Consider the following 17,976-nt stretch of genomic DNA (forward strand, 5'->3'; position numbering starts at 1 on the left):
ATGTTCCTCAGAACCTCCCGGCACGCATCATCACAACCCCACCCACACATGCCACGTTATAGAGCCCCTCACCCGCCTGGCGTGCGGCTTGCACATCTCAGGGGCAGCGGGCAGAACAGGCTGGCACAACAACACCTGTGACACCTTTAAGTCGGCTGGGGCTCCTGGCCCTCCAGAGGACGGATTGCTATTGGCATCAAAGGCCACAGGACACAGAAGACAGCAGGCTGCTCCCACCTCTGATCTGCATCCCGAGGAGTTACGTAGACGTAGCTCGACATCACGGAAGGTTAGGAAGTTATATTGGCACTGAAGGACACTGGTGAGGTCAATAATCGTAGTTCGGGAGCGGACAATTGTCACATCAAGTGTGCACCATTCAAACATGTTGATGCACGATCAATTGCACTCAAGACGAAGTGATTTCATAACTGAAGGCTTTAATCTACTCGAACTTGTTCCCCAGCAGCTTCGGTACAGAAAGTGAAGGATGCTGGGAAGGCACCGTTTCTTATACTCCGCCTTTCAGGACGGAGCCACGTATCAACAGCTAATGGTAACCTCCTGGGTTTAACCAATGGTCATCAGCCTCTTAGGTACCGCAATACCTGATAATACCACATTCACCCCCTGTTAAAAAAGAGTTCGGCGGTGGTGGCCAGTGGTTTCAGTCACCTTTAACATGGTATGATCAGGTATGGAGGTACCGTGCTGTCGAGAATATTTACAAAGTGTTCGTTCACGGTTGAAGTCACAGCGAAGCAATCAGTCGATCGGGTGGCCTGGTCGTCCTTCTGGAGCGTCTGGGCTTCGGTGGTGATTCTGGTAGGGGTCCAGGTGGTTGCGACTCCGGGAGCGTGGTTTCGGCCTCCCTGGCAGCTTCGTCACCCCTAGGCGGCGCTGTTGGGGCAAAAGATTGACGGGGGGGGGGGGGGGGCTGTAGGGGGCATCGGTAGGTGGGCGGGCCTAGGCAGGAGCGGCGGGAGTACTGACCCTCCAGTGAGGCGCTGTGGGGGGGGGGTTAATGGTTCGGGTGCGCGTGGGGTTCCGGCGGGCGCCAGGTCCTGAAGGGAGACTGTATCTTGCCGGCCATCAGGGAACACCACGTAGGCGCACTGGGAGTTAGCGTGCAGCAGGTGGACCCTCTCGACCAACGGTTCCGACGTGCGCCCGCACGTGCTTCCGAAGCAGGATGGGTCCAGGTGTCGCTAGCCAGGTTGAGAGCGAGGTCCCGGAGGAGGACTTCCTGGGGAAAACAAGGAGCCATTCATGGGGTGTCTGATTTGTGGTTGTACAGAGCAGCGACCGGATGGCGTGGAGGGCCACCGGGAGGACTTCTTGCCAGCGGGAGACTGGGAGATTCCTGGACCGTAGGGCCAGTTGAACAGTCTTCCAGACCGTTCCGTTCTCCCTCTCCACCTGTCCGTTTCCCCGGGGGTTGTAACTGGTCATCCTGCTCGAGGCGATCCCCTTGCTGAGCAGGAATTGACGCAGTTTGTCGCTCATAAAGGAGGACCCCCTGTGTATACACCCACTGTGTATGTACGCGGGGAAACCGAACAGTGTAAAGATGCCCTGGAGGGCCTTGATGACGGTGGTTGTGGTCATGTCTGGGCAGGGGATGGCGAATGGGAACCAGGAGTACTCATCAATCATGTTCAGGAAATACGTGTTGCGGTCGGTGGAGGGGAGGGGGCCTTTGAAATCCATGCTGAGGCGTTCAAAGGGACGGGAAGCCTTTATCAGGTGTGCCCTCTCTGGCCGGTAGAAGTGCGGTTTGCACTCAGCGCAGATTTGGCAGTCCCTGGTGACTGTCCTGACCTCCTCGATGGAGTAGGGAAGGTTGCGGGTCTTGATGAAGTGGAAGAAACGAGTGACCCCCGAGTGGCAGAGGTCCTCGTGGAGGGCTCGGAGGCGGTCCACTTGTGCGGTGGCACAAGTGCTGCGGGACAGGGCATCAGGAGGCTCGTTTAGCTTCCTCGGACGGGACAAGATCTCATAGTTGAAGGTGGAGAGTTCCATCCTCCACCGCAAGATCTTGTCGTTTTTTATCTTGCCCCGCTGTGCATTATCGAACATGAAGGCAACCGACCGTTGGTCCGTGAGGAGAGTGAATCTCCTGCCGGCCAGGTAATGCCTCCAATGTCTCACAGCTTCTACTATGGCTTGTGCCTCTTTTTCGACCGAGGAATGGCGAATTTCGGAAGCATGGAGGGTACGGGAGAAGAAGGCCACGTGCCTGGCCGCTTGGTTGAGGGTGGCTGCCAGAGCTACGTCAGACGCATCGCTCGCGACCTGGAAGGGGAGGGACGCGTCGATGGCGTGCATCGTGGTCTTTGCAATGTCTGCTTTGATGCGGCTGAAGGCCTGGCGGGCCTCTGTCGACAGGGGAAAGGTTGTGGACTGGATTAGGGGTCGGGCTTTGTCTGCGTAGTTGGGGACCCACTGTGCGTAGTAGCTGAAAAACCCGAGGCAGCGCTTCAGGGCCTTGGGGCAGTGAGGGAGGGGGAACTCCATAAGGGGCGCATGCGCTCAGGGTCGGGGCCTATAACTCCATTTCGCACTATGTAGCCTAGAATGGCTAGACGGTCAGTGCTAAATACGCATTTATCCTTATTGTATGTCAGGTTAAGGATTTGCGCGGTCTGGAGGAATTTGCGGAGGTTGGTGTCGTGGTCCTGCTCGTCACGGCTGCAGATGGTGACGTTATCCAGATACGGGAACGTTGCGCGTAAGCCGTACCGGTCAACCATTCGGTCCATCTCTCGCTGGAAGACCGAGACCCCATTAGTGACACCAAAGGGAACTCTTAAAAATTGATAGAGCCGCCCATCTGCTTCGAAGGCAGTGTACTTGCGGTCACTATTACGGAGGGGTAGCTGGTGGTCGGCGGACTTGAGATCCACCGTGGAGAAGACCTTGTATTGTGCGATCCTGTTTACCAGGTCGGCCAGACGGGGGAGAGGGTACGCGTCCAGCTGCGTAAACCTGTTGATGGTCTGACTGTAGTCAATGACCATCCTATATTTCTCCCCAGTCTTTACCACCACTACTTGAGCTCTCCAGGGACTGTTGCTCGCTTCGATGACCCCTTCCCTCAGCAGCCTTTGGACCTCTGACCTGATGAAGGTCCGGTCCTGGGCCCTGTACCGCCTGCTCCTGGTGGCGACGGGTTTGCAATCCGGGGTGAGGTTCGCAAACAGGGAAGGCGGGTTGACCTTAAGGGTTGCGAGGCCACAGACAGTAAGGGGGGTATAGGGCCGCCAAATTTAAAGGTCAGGCTTTGCAAATGGCATTGGAAGTCCAGCCCCAGGAGGGTAGCCGCGCAGAGGTGCGGCAGGACATACAGGTGGAAATTGTCGAATCTCCTGCCTTGGACAGTGAGGTTCGCTAGGCAGAACCCCTTTATCTCCATCGAGTGTGACCCGGAGGCCAGGGAGATCCTTTAGTTTACAGGGTGGGTAACAAGGGAACAGCACCTTACCGTGTCGGGGTGAACAAAGCTTTCCGTGCTCTCAGAATCAATCAGGCAAGTCGTCTCGTGGCCGTTGATGAACACCGTCGTTGTTGCTGTTGCGAGTGTCCGGGATCGACTTTGGTCTAGTGTCACCGAGGCCAGATGAAGCAGTTGCGAGTTCTGATCGGGCCACATGTATTCGGCCGTGCTGGGGGCCTGGAGCCCCATCCAAGATGGAGTCATCCATGGGTCGCACATGGTGGCCGGGGATGGACAAGATGGCGGCGGGGATGGACAAAATGGCGGCGCCCACCCATCCAGCGTGGTGTCCGGGAGGCAAGGTGGCCGCGCCCGTGGGTCGTATGTGGCCCAAGGATAGGGGGGTGGCGGTGAGCGCTGGCCGGTCGGGATTTGCAGGGGGGGATGCCGCGGCAGTCCGGAGTCACTGGAGACCGCGGCCACGGCGCGGGCCGGCAGACCCACACAAAGTGGACCTTCTTGCCGCACCCTTTGCAGGCGGCGGTGCGGTCCGGGCAGCGCGGGCGGGGATGTTTCGCCTGCCCACAGAAGAAACAGCGGGACCCGGCGGCGTTAGCGGGCCGTCTCGTAGCGCAGGCCTGCGGGGTCAGGGGAAAGGTCTGTGGGGCTGCCGCTGCGGGGTGCCACGCAGCCCAGGGGGCCGCTGCGCAGTCGGGTGCATAGAACTGCGCGTTTTGGTAGGCTACGTCCATGGACCCTGCCAGGGCCCGTGCCTCTCCGAGTCCCAGGGTGTCCTTTTCTAGGAGTCTTCGGCGGATATCTGAGGAGCTCATACCTGCAACGAATGCAACCCTAATTAAAAGTTCCGTTTGCTCGCTCCCCGAAACTTGCGGGCAGCCACGGTTTCGGCCCAGCACCAGTAGCGCCCGGTAGAAATCCTCCAACGATTCCCCGGGGCTTTGTCGTCTAGTTGCAAGCAGGTGACGTGCGTAGACCTGATTTACAGGGTGGATATAATGTCCTTTTAGCAGTTTGATCGCGGCACCATAGTCCTCCGCCTCCTCGATAAGGGGGTAGATCCACGGCTGACCCTTGAGCGCAGGAGGTGCATTTTCTGTCCTTCTGAGGGGATGCCTCTGGCTGTCTTGAGGTAGCCTTTAAAGCACGCCAGCCAGTGTTTAAATATTGCAGCCGAGTTCTCCGCGTGGGGGCTGAGGTGAAGGCACTCTGGTTTGATTCGGAGATCCATCCTTCCAGCTTAAGTCCAGTAGATTAAATTGATGCGTGATCAATTACACTCAAGACAAAGTGATTTCATAACTGAAGGCTTTAATCTACTAGAACTTGTTCCCCAGCAGCTTCGGTACAGAAAGTGAAGGCTGCTGGGACGGCACCTTTTCGGCAGAGCTACGTACAACAGCCAGTGGTAGACTCCTGGGTCTAACCAATGGTCATCGGCCTCTTAGGTACCGCAATACCTGGTACTACCACAGTGAATTTGCTGAAATAATAATGGAGCGATACCACTTGACCTAATTGTTTTGCTGTTTGAAGCTGCTGAAAATAAAGAATTAACATTTGAACATTTTGATGCCACATTGAAAATGATGGTGCATTCAGAGAATGCACTTAATTAAGGGAAATCACTCATGTGATCAGCTCTGCTCCATAACTTTAGGATACTCATTCTGAGGTATTCTTTGAATATTTTTAAGGCAGAGCTAGATAGATTCTTGATTAACGAGGCGGTGAAATGGTGTCGGCGATAGGCAGGAATGAGGGATTGAGGTTACAATCAGATCAGCCTTGATCTTAATGGATGGTGGAGCAGGCTTGAGGAGGCGGCAAGTGTTCTTATGGTCTTGCAAGCTTCTGGTGCTGCATTCTGACCTTAACACACAAGTTTATAGCTGATGACATTTTAAAGTGTTTACCTACTGTTGAGACCCACCCCACGGTAAAATAAAATGTCCTACGTAATGTATCAGCAATGCAAACAAATTGAACCAGGCTGCTTAATTCGATGGCCAACAAATTTCATTGTGCAACTTGAAACCCATTAGGAGGCTTTCAGTTAATTATCTTCCATAGATGACCTTTCAAAATAATTGCACTCAATCTATTGCTTACTGCTACCCTCCTGAATAAACTGAGGTAAATTGCTCCAATAAAGCAGCAAATATGAATAAAAAGGCTCGAACCTCAAAAAGCAGGTTGATCCAACTCCTGAAAGAGCAGAATGACGATCGAGCAAGCTCTACAGTGAGTGGGCGATTTTGTTTTCACTGTTCATCCTCTGTTGGCACTGACTCATGCCATTTGCGTCAATAGGCTTTCACATTCGGGGTCTTTCAACAGCAACAACCGACTCATTTATATAACAACGCTCATGTAGAAGAAAGTGCCAAGAGGATTCACAGAAGTGTAATCAGACAAACATATCAGTGGTGTATCGAGCAATGCAGCAGCCAGCACCAGCGATGGACCAATCATGAGATGAAAGACTGACCCATTGATTTTAATTAGTATTTGCTGAGGGAAGAACATTGCTTCGTGCCTCAGCCTGGGGAACAATGAGCTAACTTTCAATAACTTAGCGTAGCGGACTGCCTGTTGGTTGAAGAATCAGCCTGATATACATTCTTTTGTTGGAGGAAAGGCAGGATTGGCGACCACCAGTTAGTACGCACAACAAATTATTACGGTTTATTTACAAACAGTATTTACAGGGTTTTTTACAATGTTATCACTTTTAGCTCTGCACCAAAATCCCTGCGCTCGATTCCCATTGGGTGATGGGGGTCACATGATCCTCCCGACATATGTCCTTAAAGGGGCCAGCTACTACATCCCTCCCCATATTATACACTACATGAAGTAGTTATACCAGTAACAAAGCATCAATACGGAGAAACACTTCTTGTACACAGTTCATCAAAAACTCAGTCTGTCAGGAGACTTTCTCTTCTTCTGGGACTGACATAGCTCAATTGGCTGTGGCTCAACTGTCAAGGTAGATTCTGCTGCAGTTATCTCACGTGGACTCTCCTCTGGAATTTGTGTATCACTCTCCTCAGTTTCAATGGGAGCAGCACTTTGGCCTACTAGTAGTTAATCAGCCGCTCTTGAGCAAACCACCACACTACTTTCAGGTACAACTGGGCTAGGCAACAGTGCTGGCTCTTGGGATGGCTCCCGCCTTCTCAAATGGTCCACGTGTTCCTTCACTAACTTGTTTTGCACCTGCACCACATACGATAGTGACTCTGTTCTGGCTACCCCAACTCCAGAAACCCAATCTGATCCACTTCCAAAGGTTTTCACATGGACTGAGTCACCTATCTCAAATGTCCTCTCCCTATTTTCGAAGCTTCATGGTTCCTCTTTTGACAACTCTGCCTTGCCGCCATCCTCCACAAGGAACCACAAGACTTAATCTGGTCCTTAAGTGATGGCCCAGTAACAACTTGGCTGGAGCTATTCTCGCCATAGTATGCGGGCTGGTTCCGCAAGCGAGGAGAAAATGTGCCACTTTAGGTCGCCAGTGGCGCAGGTGATTGTTTTTTCATGCCAGCCTTGAACAGCCAGCGAACCCATTCGGTGAGGGGTGATATGGTGCCATGCGAATGTGTTTATTGTCATTGAAGGCCATGAACGTTTGGAACTCGGCACTAATGAACGCCGTGCCATTGTCATCATTGTTGCAAATATTGAGGGAAAATACCACAAAATGGTATTTTACAAGCAGAGGGGTTTAGGTGAATGGTGACGGACATTGCAACCCCCTCCGCCAATCCCATCCGATTATATGCCTCTTTGTCCGTACTCCCACCTGCCTCCAGTTCCTTGGTAGGGGCCAGGAGGCATCAGTTGCCGGCATTAAAAGCAGTTTTCTTTTGCATTTTGTGGATATTAATTAAAATGCTGGTTTCTCTCATGAAGCCGAATTTTATGTTTATGCAACATTTTTATGTCATTGGAAGCATTAAAGATTTGATTATTTCTTATTTAAATCCATGTTTGGAAATTAAGAATGACCTAACAGGTACACTAATTGAAACAGTCAGATAATAAATTAAATAAGTATGCTCTCATTACTCGGAGAGTAGAAAGGGCGTGGAATGCCCTGTCTGCAACAGTAGTGGACTCGCCAACACTAAGGGCATTCAAATGGTCATTGGATAGACATATGGACGATAAGGGAATAGTGTAGATGGGCTTCAGAGTGGTTTCACAGGTCAGCGCAACATCGAGGGCGGAAGGGCCTGTACTGCGATGTTCTATATTCTAAGTCAGAGCTTCATTGAATGCACAATGTTTTTCAGTAAATATCAGGTAAATTACTCAAAATGGAAGGGGAGTGTTGTGTTGCCTTATGGAATCCTCTGTAAAATTTGTAAAATCATTTTATTTCCAGGCTTCCATTCTGGATTTGCACTCTGGAGCACTATCAATGGGGAAACAATTTGTTAATATCTACAGGTACGATCTGTTCTTCACACTTTTTGCAATTCTTCATGTGCGTCCCTCAGTAGTGAGTGTCAGCAAGCTAAGTGACTGTAGCTGAACCTGGTCAGGTTGTCTCCAGAGGTGGGCAGCGTGGTAGCACAGTGGTTAGCACAGTTGCCTCACAGCTCCAGGCTCCCAGGTTCGATTCCCGGCTTGGTTCACCGGAGTCTGCATGTTCTCCCCGTGTCTGCGTGGGTTTCCTCCGGGTGCTCCGGTTTCCTCCCACAGTCCAAAGATGCGCTGTTAGGTGGATTGGCCATGATATATTGCCCTTAGTGTCCAAAAACGTCAGGTGGGGTTACTGGGTTACAGGGACAGGGTGGAGGTGTGGGCTTAAGTAGGGTGCTCTTTCCAAGGGCCAGTGCAGACTCAATGGGCCGAATGGCCTCCTTCTGCACAGTAAATTCTATGATCTATACTCAGATGAATTTGCTTTTTTATTTTCCCCACCAACCCAGGAGTGCAGATTGTACAGAAAGTGATCGTTCCTTTTCTTATGTTAAGGGAAGATATTGACATGCCCATAGGCAGCCCTGAAATTAACCCACTCACAAGCAAAGTTATTGAGCCACAAACAGGCTACATTCTAAATGGAAGTTTTTTTAAAAATAAAGAAGTAAACCTATAGGCAATTCATAGGGTGTTTAACACTAACTTTAATCATGGTGTGCATGATGCTTTTACAGGTAGAGAGCTTGTGGGTTGGGATAGGATCAAATGAAGATTAAATCAAGTACTTGCGTATCATTAATTTCAAATTATATTTGCAGATACTTTGTCGAGCAAATAAAAGATATATTTGATGAAGAAGACTTTGCACTCTACAGGTAAGATAACAGTAAAGTTGATTATTTACGAAAGTAGCAAGAAAATATAGAACATGTTTGGAAATCCATGAATGAATTTCTGTGTGTCATGGGTGACATGGTGGCACGGTGGTTAGCACTGCTGCCTGATGGCGCTGAGGACCCAGGTTTGGTCCTGGTCCCAGGTCACTGTCCATGTGGAGTTTGCACAATCTCCCCGTGTCTCCGTGAGTCTCACCCCCACAACCCAGAGGTGTGCAGGGTAGGTGGATTGGCCACGATAAATTGCCCCTTAATTTATATTTTAAAAAAAATTCCTGTGTGTCTCTCTCTCCCGCTCTCTCGTTCCCTTCTTCCACTAGTCTCTCAATCTCTTTGTGGCTATGTAGGTGAATCATGTTTGTTATATAAGTTGGTCTGTTGCTTTTTATCATTGTGTCTCTTTAGGTTCCATAGGTTATGAAACCTTCATTTGCCACACACAATATAGACAATATTTGTTGCAGCAGTAACTTCAGATTTTCAATATCTGTTAGAGCCGCCCTGATCCATTTGCTGAGCCTTATTGATTGTTCCCTACTTCGGCATCTTAGCCATAGAAAAATTGAATAGCTTTAAATGTTGATGTATAACAGCTGTCAGATGGCATGAGACACATTGAAGTGGTTGATTAAAAATATTCTCTCAATTCTAGCCCTTATTCTTTTTCCATCACAACATTTATTTTTGGACTCTTATATTGATATTACTGTGGTCAGTGTTGCTCTACATTTTTGCTTTCTTGTTTCTTCTATACTCCAATATACACTCAACATATAATTGCTTTTTTCTGCAACACTGTTATGTGAAATCGGTACTATTGCGCATGTTCCTACTCAACTTATTCTCTTAAAAAGCTGAAAACTGGAATACTTTACCTCACACAGTTTCTTTTTAATGTGTGCAGTAATCACCAAGCCAGGCAACAGCTTCCTCAGTGGCTAAATGCAGCTCGCTGTCTCCTCTGCTGAATTTTGTCAGGGGGGTAGTCTTCAGTGATGTGGCTGATTGATGGGGAGGCACCGCAGCTGCAGTCTGTGGTAGTATGTATTGGGGGTCATGTGGGACTGGAAGCCCTAATGTCATTGGCTGACAGATCCCGGGTCCTGGTTGGCCGTTGACCTCATACTCCGCCCTGAAGGCGAAGTATAAGAAGCCGGTGCTTTCCCCCGCATGCCAGTTTACTATCGGGCTGCTGGGGAACAGACACGCTTAATAAAGCCTCATCGACTTCACTCTGTTTGTCTCACGGAGTCTTTGTGCGCCACACAGTCCGTGTTCCCTGCAAGGCCCCACTTGTGGCAGCTTGCTCCACGGAGGCCTTGACCTGTGCAGAAACGATTGCAGAGAGCCCAGTGTTGGCAGGACAGGTTGAAGCCAGGTGGGCGGGTTGGGGGATCTGTGATGAGGAAGTGACCTTCAATGGTGGCGTGTTGGTTCCATTGCTGCTGCCACAGGGCCTCTGCTGTTATTCCTTGGCACGTGGTCTTAACCATACAGGCTGGCGTGATGAGGGCGAGCAGCAGGTGAATTGGTAAGGTTTTTGCGTAGCGGCAGACTTGGGTTGATGTAAGCCTTCTCCAGGAGCTTTCTTGTAGGCTCCAAGCGATCGAGACATAAAGCAGCTACACCAGCTAGCTGTTGCTCTGAAATCTTTGCAAGACTCAGAGGGTTTGATTTAGGCCATTTAAGTGAGCATATACGCAATACATTTCTTCAGGACCCATGCCGATACCTGCTTCGCAAGAACAGGCTGCTCCCTGTTCTGATGAAGCATTTGGTATTGGGCATTGTTATAACCTGCCTGCTTACCATTGGCTGGGGACTAATGACAATCCCACAATCCTGTGGGAGTATGAGCTTCCCCAATGAGGGGGGCGGAGAAACCATTAGTAAACTCCAAGTATAAATAAAGCCGGCCAGTTTGGAACCAGGAGGAAGGAGTGTGCAGCAAGGGAAGTTGCTGCTGCTGCTGCTGTCATATATATATATATATATATATATATATATGTGTGTTATCATAAATAAATGTTATTACTTTGCATCCTTAAAACTCGTGCTGGATTCTTCGTGGCCCTCACAAAACTGGCGACGAGGGTTAAAGTGAATAGCTGTCTACACTGCTGAAGCCACCTCCCTGGATTTTTGTTGGATACAGGTTGGAAGTTGTTTTCTATTATACCATGCCTCTGTACGGACGTTTGGATGTTTTTGATGCTGCGCTGGAAAGCTGGAACCAGTACGCACAACGGATGCGTTACTATTTCCGGGCAAACAATATCACCGAAAACGAGCGCCAGGTGGTCATATTGCTCATCGCCTGCGGTCCGCATACGTTTGGGGTGATTAGGAGCCTTACATACCCAGCTGCGCCAAACACCAAAACGTTTGATGAACTTGTGAATATAGTGGGGCAACATTTTAACCCAACCCCGTCCCCGATAGTCCAGCGTTACCGGTTTAATACCGCTGAGAGGACAATCCCTTGCCGATTTTCTATCCAGGCTACACAGGATTGCGGAGTGCTGTGACTATGGTGAGACCTTGTCAGAAATGTTGCGCGACCGTTTGGTTTGCGGTATTAACAATGCGACCACCCAGAGAAAGTTGTTAGCTGAGCCAACATTGACTTTTCAGCAGACCATTCAAATAGTATTGTCCCGAGAGAGCGCAGAACGAGGAGTGCAGGAGCTACAGGGAATGGAAGTGCATGCCTTGGGGCCCAACCCCTTCCGTCCGAAAATGTTCCCCCGCACTCCTGCGGTACCTTGGGCGAGGCGACGTCCGGACCGACGCCAGTGGCCGTCGGACATTCCTCCCCGAAGGGAGCCTTCTCCAGAACCAATGGATGAGGAGCCATGTCCGTGTCAGGCTTGTAGGCGCCGACCCCGTCGCGGACACCGGTCCTGGGGGCGTCAGAGGCGCCGTCGTTCTGACCGAAACTGGGACCAGCCCAGGGATCGTACCTTCCATGTGGATGAACCTGCGGCGACTACTCCTGAGGACGTGGAGACGGAGGACGACTGCATGCAGCTGCATTGTGTGGCAGCTCCGTTGTGTGGCAGCTCCCCGTGTGGCCCCCATTAAGGTGACAGTACAGGTCAATGGTCACCCGCTTGAGATGGAGTTGGACACTGGCGCAGTGGTCTCCGTGATCGCCCAGAGGACATTCGACCGCATCAAGCAGGGTATACAGTCCCTTACATTGACCGACTCACAGGCCAGGTTGGCCACCTACACGGGGGAACCACTGGACATTGCAGGAACTACAATGACCCCTGTTGTTTATGGACGCCAGGAGGGGCGTTTCCCACTTATCGTGGTGCGCGGCCATGGGCCCAGCCTGTTGGGTCGGGACTGATTGCGCCATTTGCGGTTGCAATGGCAGCACATCCTCCAAACAGTTTCTGAAGGGTTGACTGTGGTGCTAGGACAATACCCAGATGTATTCCAGCCTGGTTTGGGAAAATAAAAGGGGCCGTAGCCCGTATCCAAGTCGAACCAGGAGCCACGCCGCGCTTTTTCCAGGCGCGCCCGGTGCCTTACGCCTTGCTCGAGAAGGTAAAAGGGGAGCTCACTCGTTTGGAGAGTTTGGGTATTATCAGGCCCGTACGTTTTGCTGACTGGGCAGCACCAATTGTACCTGTAATGAAACCAGATGCCACAGTTCGTTTTTGTGGCGACTATAAATTTACAGTGACTACGGCTTCCCGACTCGACCGATATCCAATGCCTCGCATAGAGGATCTCTACGCGAAGCTTGCAGGCGGACTGTCCTTCACAAAATTAGATATGAGTCATGCCTACCTACAGTTGGAGCTGGACCTTGACTCCCGACCATATGTAACGATTAATACACACCGGTGCCTGTATGAGTATACACGGTTGCCCTTTGGAGTATCCTCTGCCTACGCTATTTTTCAACGTGTTGTGGAGGGCTTTTTGAGAAGTTTACCACGTGTTGCTGTCTACTTAGATGACGTTTTAATTACAGGGACGTCGGAGCAGGAACATTTGGAAAATCTGGAGGCTGTCCTTTGACGCTTTTCGGAGGCTGGAGTCTGTTTACATCGCACAAAGTGCGTATTTCAGGCAAAGGAAGTAGTCTACCTAGGTTATCGGGTGGACCGCGAAGGTTTGCACCCCATCGCAGAGAAGGTACGTGCAATTCAACAGGTCCCCGCCCCGACTGACACTTCGCATCTTTGTTCTTTTCTCGGTCTCGTAAACTATTACGGGAAGTTCCTCCCCAATCTGGCAACTACGCTGGCCCCGTTGCACCTTCTGCTAAAGAAAAATCACACCTGGGTTTGGGGGTCAGCCGCAAGAACCGTTTTCCGGCGGGTAAAGCAACAATTGTCGTCGTCTGGGTTAATAACCCACTATGATCCTGGAAAGCCTATGCTCGTCACATGTGATGCATCCCCGTATGGTATTGGGGCCGTCCTGTCCCACAAGATGGAGAATGGGGCCGAGCGACCGATAGCTTTCGCCTCCCGCATATTGACTGCAGTGGAGAAAAAGTATGCGCAGATCTAGAAGGAGGGCCTGGCAGTGGTTTTTGCGGTGAAACGCTTCCACCAGTACGTGTATGGCCACCATTTCACTATCGTGACTGATCATAAGCCTCTGCTGGGACTTTTCAGAGAGGATAAGCCAATACCGCCCATTGCTTCCACACGGATCCAGCGCTGTGCTTTGTTGCTTGCTGCATACAAGTATTCTCTGGAGCACAAACCAGGAATGCAGATAGCAAATGCCAACGCACTGAGCCAATTGCCTTGATCGACCGGCCCCATGTCGACCCCCACGACCGGTGAGGTGGTTGCAACCCTAGATATTATGGACACCTTGCCTGTCACGGCATCACAGATCCGTGAGTGGACCCAGACGGAGCCAGTCCTGTCAAAGGTTCGACACATAGTCCTGTATGGTGGGCAGCATAGACAGCTCCCAGGCGAGTGGCGGGCATTTTCCTCCAAGCTGTCAGAATTCAGCGTGGAAGACGGCATCCTCTTGTGGGGGACGCGTGTGATTGTCCCGGAAAAAGGCCAGGAGCTGATACTAAGAGACTTGCACAATGGGCATCCAGGTGTGACCAAAATGAAAATGTTGGCCCGGAGTTATGTTTGGTGGCCAGGCCTCGATACCGACATTGAGAAGGTGGCCCAAAACTGCTCCATTTGCCAGGAGCATCTGAAGCTTCCGCCGGCCGCGCCCCTACATCACTGGGAATGGCCAGGGCGGCCTTGGGCAGGCTTGCAAGCAGATTTCGCAGGCCCTTTTCAAGGATCTATGTTACCTCTGTTAATCGACGCCCAGTCTAAATGGCTAGAGGTGCATAAGATGCAGGGGACAACGTCCTGCGCAACAATTGAAAAGATGCGTCTGTCTTTTAGTACGCATTGCCTCCCCGAGGTGCTGGTCACGGATAATGGCACTCCATTCGCGAGTGAGGAGTTTGCGAGGTTCATGAAGATGAACGGCATACGCCATATCTGCACTGCTCCTTACCACCCGGCTTCAAATGGGTTGGCAGAGCGCGCAGTGCAGACATTCAAAAGAGGCCTAAAGAAGCAGTCTTCCGGATCAATGGACACGAGACTGGCTCGTTTTTTGTTTACGTATAGGACCACCCCCCATGCGGTGACTGGGGTAGCTCCCGCAGAACTCCTAATGGGCCGGATACTTCGCACCCGCCTTAGTATGGTTTTCCGGACATTGGCGCAAAAGTACGCCGCACACAAGAACGGCAGGGACAGGGATTTTCTCGCCATCGGCCGACTCGGCAGTTTGAGCCCGGTGACCCAGTGTTCATTCGGAATTTTGCTGGTGGTGCCCAATGGGTTCCTGGCGTAATCTTTCGCCAAACGGGCCCTGTATCTTAGCAGGTGCAAGCTCAGGGTCGTCTCCAGCGCAAACATGTGGACCACGTTCGGTCCAGAAGACTATCCCCTCCAAAGATTCCCCGTCCCCGGAGCTCATTTCTACAGCCGCAGAGACCAGAGACAAGGGAAGGTAGTCCTCACAATCTTCCACTGGTGCCTCACTCAAAGCCTGCGCAGGTCATTACAGAACTGAATGGAGATAGAGACGCTGACATGACAGAGGCAGCAGACTCTGACTCCGAGGTGGAGACACAGGACGCATCAGAGGGGGAATCCTCGGGTCCACGGGCCGTGGATGTACAACCGTTACGCCGTTCATCACGGAAGCGCCGGTCTCCGTCTCGTTACACGCCGCCTGATCCAGCGCCGCGTGCAAAAGGTGTCTGGCCTGCGGCAAAACGAGTCCAACGCCCTCCTTCGCCAGGGTCTTCGGTGGATTCCTTGGACTTTGTGGGGGAGGGATGTTATAACCTGCCTGCTTACCATTGGCTGGGGACTAATGACAATCCCACAATCCTGTGGGAGTATGAGCTTCCCCAATGAGGGGGGCGGAGAAACCATTAGTAAACTCCAAGTATAAATAAAGCTCGCCAGTTTGGAACCAGGAGGAAGGAGTGTGCAGCAAGGGAAGTTGCTGCTGCTGCTGTTATATATATATATGTTATTGTGAATAAATGTTATTACTTTTGTATCCTTAAAACTCGTGCTGGATTCTTCGTGGCCCTCACAAAAGGCATCTTCTTCAGGGCAGATTCCTCCTTCCATTCTTGCACCAGTTTTTCGCTAACCCCGAATTCCCTCACTGCAGCAATGTTGCTTGACGAGTTATCAAATGTTACAACGTTTAGCTTGAAACCAGCTTTGCGTTTTATTCTTTTTGCTGGAGGACCCATTTCTGTTCGTTATTTGCCAAATCTGCATTGCGTGGGCATGTCGTAAACTGCTGCGCATCCTCCTGGCAATACGGCCCGTATCGCCTGCTTGCTCCCATGCGCAGATATCTGAGGTGAGTAAAGCATGCATTTCTGAGATGGAAAATTGGGGCAAACCCCGAATGCTAGGATAGCGTTTCTTCACAGAAAAGGGAGGTCAACCTCTCAGCTGAGTATCGACCTAAAATGTTTTTTTTTTGCGCCGGAAAATTGGATTGTCTTATACGCCATGATCTGCAGTAGTTAATCTTCAGGACCTAAGTCATGAACACATCGACCAAAATTTTCCGGCTTCTCCTGCCAGAGAGATCTTCCGTTCACACCCACAGCAGTCCTCCCACCATCATGGATTTTCCGGCGGTGGATGGTCAAACAATGGGAAAACCCGTTGGAAGATCCCACTGCTGGCCAATGGCAGGTCACTTCCGCCGTTGCAAAACATGTTTGAGTGGTGGTGGGGGGGGGGCACTCATGGTAAGAACAATAAACTGGAGCTAATATCAATGTAACATTAACATTTAAATCTGTGAAAAATTTAGCTAAGTACTGGCAGACCAACAAAGTGAAGATCATTTTTTTCTGCGATTTGAGCCAAATGAAATGTTTGAAGTAAAGAAATGTAACAATAAAAATAAAAACGATGATTTTAAGCATGATTTATTGTTCAAATTTTGGAGCACTCGGTTTGATTTAGGCCATTTGATGAGGTTCATGACATTTCTGACTATTGCTTTCCCCTAAACAGTTCCCTTTGTGTTTCCTTCTGCAATGAGATAGTTTATTAAAGGATGTATTTAGAATTGTGCGCATAGGCCTATCACCATCACATAACTTCCAAATGTAAGGAGATCATTTGTCTGTGGTTCATAAATGGGTCTGATTATGTGAGAATCAGTAAACTGTTGCTGCTAATTCCAGACGGAGATTGAAATGTGTTCTTTCAAAACAATCAAACGCGATTTATTATTCAAGAGTACAGCATATCCTGCCAGAGTTTTGGACTGTGTTAAGAAAAGACCCCACATGTTGAGAAATACCCGGAGCTCATATTTCTTAAAGTAGGGCAGCCCCATTTGTTGGAGAGTGCTGTGTGGCCAGAAGGAAAATTCCACCTGGAGATAATTTTCATGTTAGGAACGTGTTGATGAACTGAGATGGGGGGCACGGAATGGTGAGGAGAATAGGAATTAAAAGCAAGGGAAGTAAAATTACAGTTTAAAAGACATATTGCTGAGCTCCAATCGTCGTCGGGTGCCATTCGACTCGAGTATAGTGTTCACTCAGGGGGTCGTGGGTTTCTACCATGGATGTCTTCATGTGACTAAACAGTCCAGTTCTCAGCCAGCAGGTCTTTGAGCACATGGGGCAGGACGTCCCATGAGGTTGTGGGATCCAGAGGATTTGCTTCCCTTTCTTTCCTTCTCTGCCACCTCTTTGCCTCATCATTAGCCACCACCACCTTTGATGAGGTCGTTGAACTTTTAAAGCGTGATGCAACTTGATGATCAAGTTGGCGCTGGTCGGGATTTCGAAAGGGGCTGTTTCAGATCCCCCACTCAAGACTGTTGCCATCATAACATCATGAAACATTTGTAGGATTGTGATGCGGTTTCTTGGACATCCAAATCTTTGGAACACAATCTGCAACGCCTTGCGATTTGCTGAGCCAAATGCTTTGGTCAGGGTGATGAATGCAATGATAAGCTCCTTTTGTTGTTCTTGACTTTTTCCTTGGATTTGCCTGGCAACAAAACATGTCAGAGCTTTCCTTTGGAAGGTGTAAAACCACACTATGTCTCCGGGAGGATTTCCTTTGCCATGGGTAGTTGATGATTCAGGAGAATGCATATCAGCATTTTCCTTGCTATGGACTAGAGGGATTTACCTCAATAGTTTCAACAGCATGATTTATCTCCCTTTCTGAAGGTAGTTACAATTATTTAATTCCTAATGTCGGGGGAGGTGCAGAAGTTATTTTCCATCCCAAATCGGTAGGGTGAGTAGCACCCGGAGGAAACACATGCAGACACGGGAAGAATGTGCAAACTCCCCACAGTCACCCAAGGTTGGAATCAAACCCTGGTCCCTGGTGGTGTGAGGCAGCAATGCCAACCACAGTGCCACCCTAAGCCAGGGAATTCTCTTCCCCCAAGAACAATGGAGGCTGGGTCAATGAGTATATTCAAGGCTAAGCTAGTCAAGCTCAATGGGGGGCAGACAGGAAAGTGGAAGTTGAGACCATAATCATCCATGATCTTGTCAGGTACACTTGAGAGGCCGAATGGCTTACCTTTGCTCCTGATTTTTGTGGTTTTGTATTCTAGATTTGCCAGTAGGAGAAACAGCCTGTCTCTATTTACTCTGTC

The 17,976-nt window shown here is 50.1% G+C and overlaps 1 protein-coding gene across 2 annotated transcripts in view; it reads left to right on the top strand.

Moving 5' to 3' along the window:
- ogfod3 (2-oxoglutarate and iron dependent oxygenase domain containing 3) overlaps positions 1 to 17,976 on the top strand; it is a 216,452-nt gene that overhangs the window by 128,093 nt on the left and 70,383 nt on the right. For both annotated transcript variants that reach the window (XM_072483276.1, XM_072483277.1), the window contains exons 6-7: positions 7,854 to 7,918; positions 8,716 to 8,772. In XM_072483276.1, coding sequence (XP_072339377.1) covers positions 7,854 to 7,918; positions 8,716 to 8,772 — 122 coding nt within the window. The remainder of the gene's footprint in view (positions 1 to 7,853; positions 7,919 to 8,715; positions 8,773 to 17,976) is intronic.

The sequence above is a fragment of the Scyliorhinus torazame genome, chromosome 18 (genome assembly GCF_047496885.1).
Source record: "Scyliorhinus torazame isolate Kashiwa2021f chromosome 18, sScyTor2.1, whole genome shotgun sequence".
Lineage (NCBI taxonomy): Eukaryota > Metazoa > Chordata > Chondrichthyes > Carcharhiniformes > Scyliorhinidae > Scyliorhinus > Scyliorhinus torazame.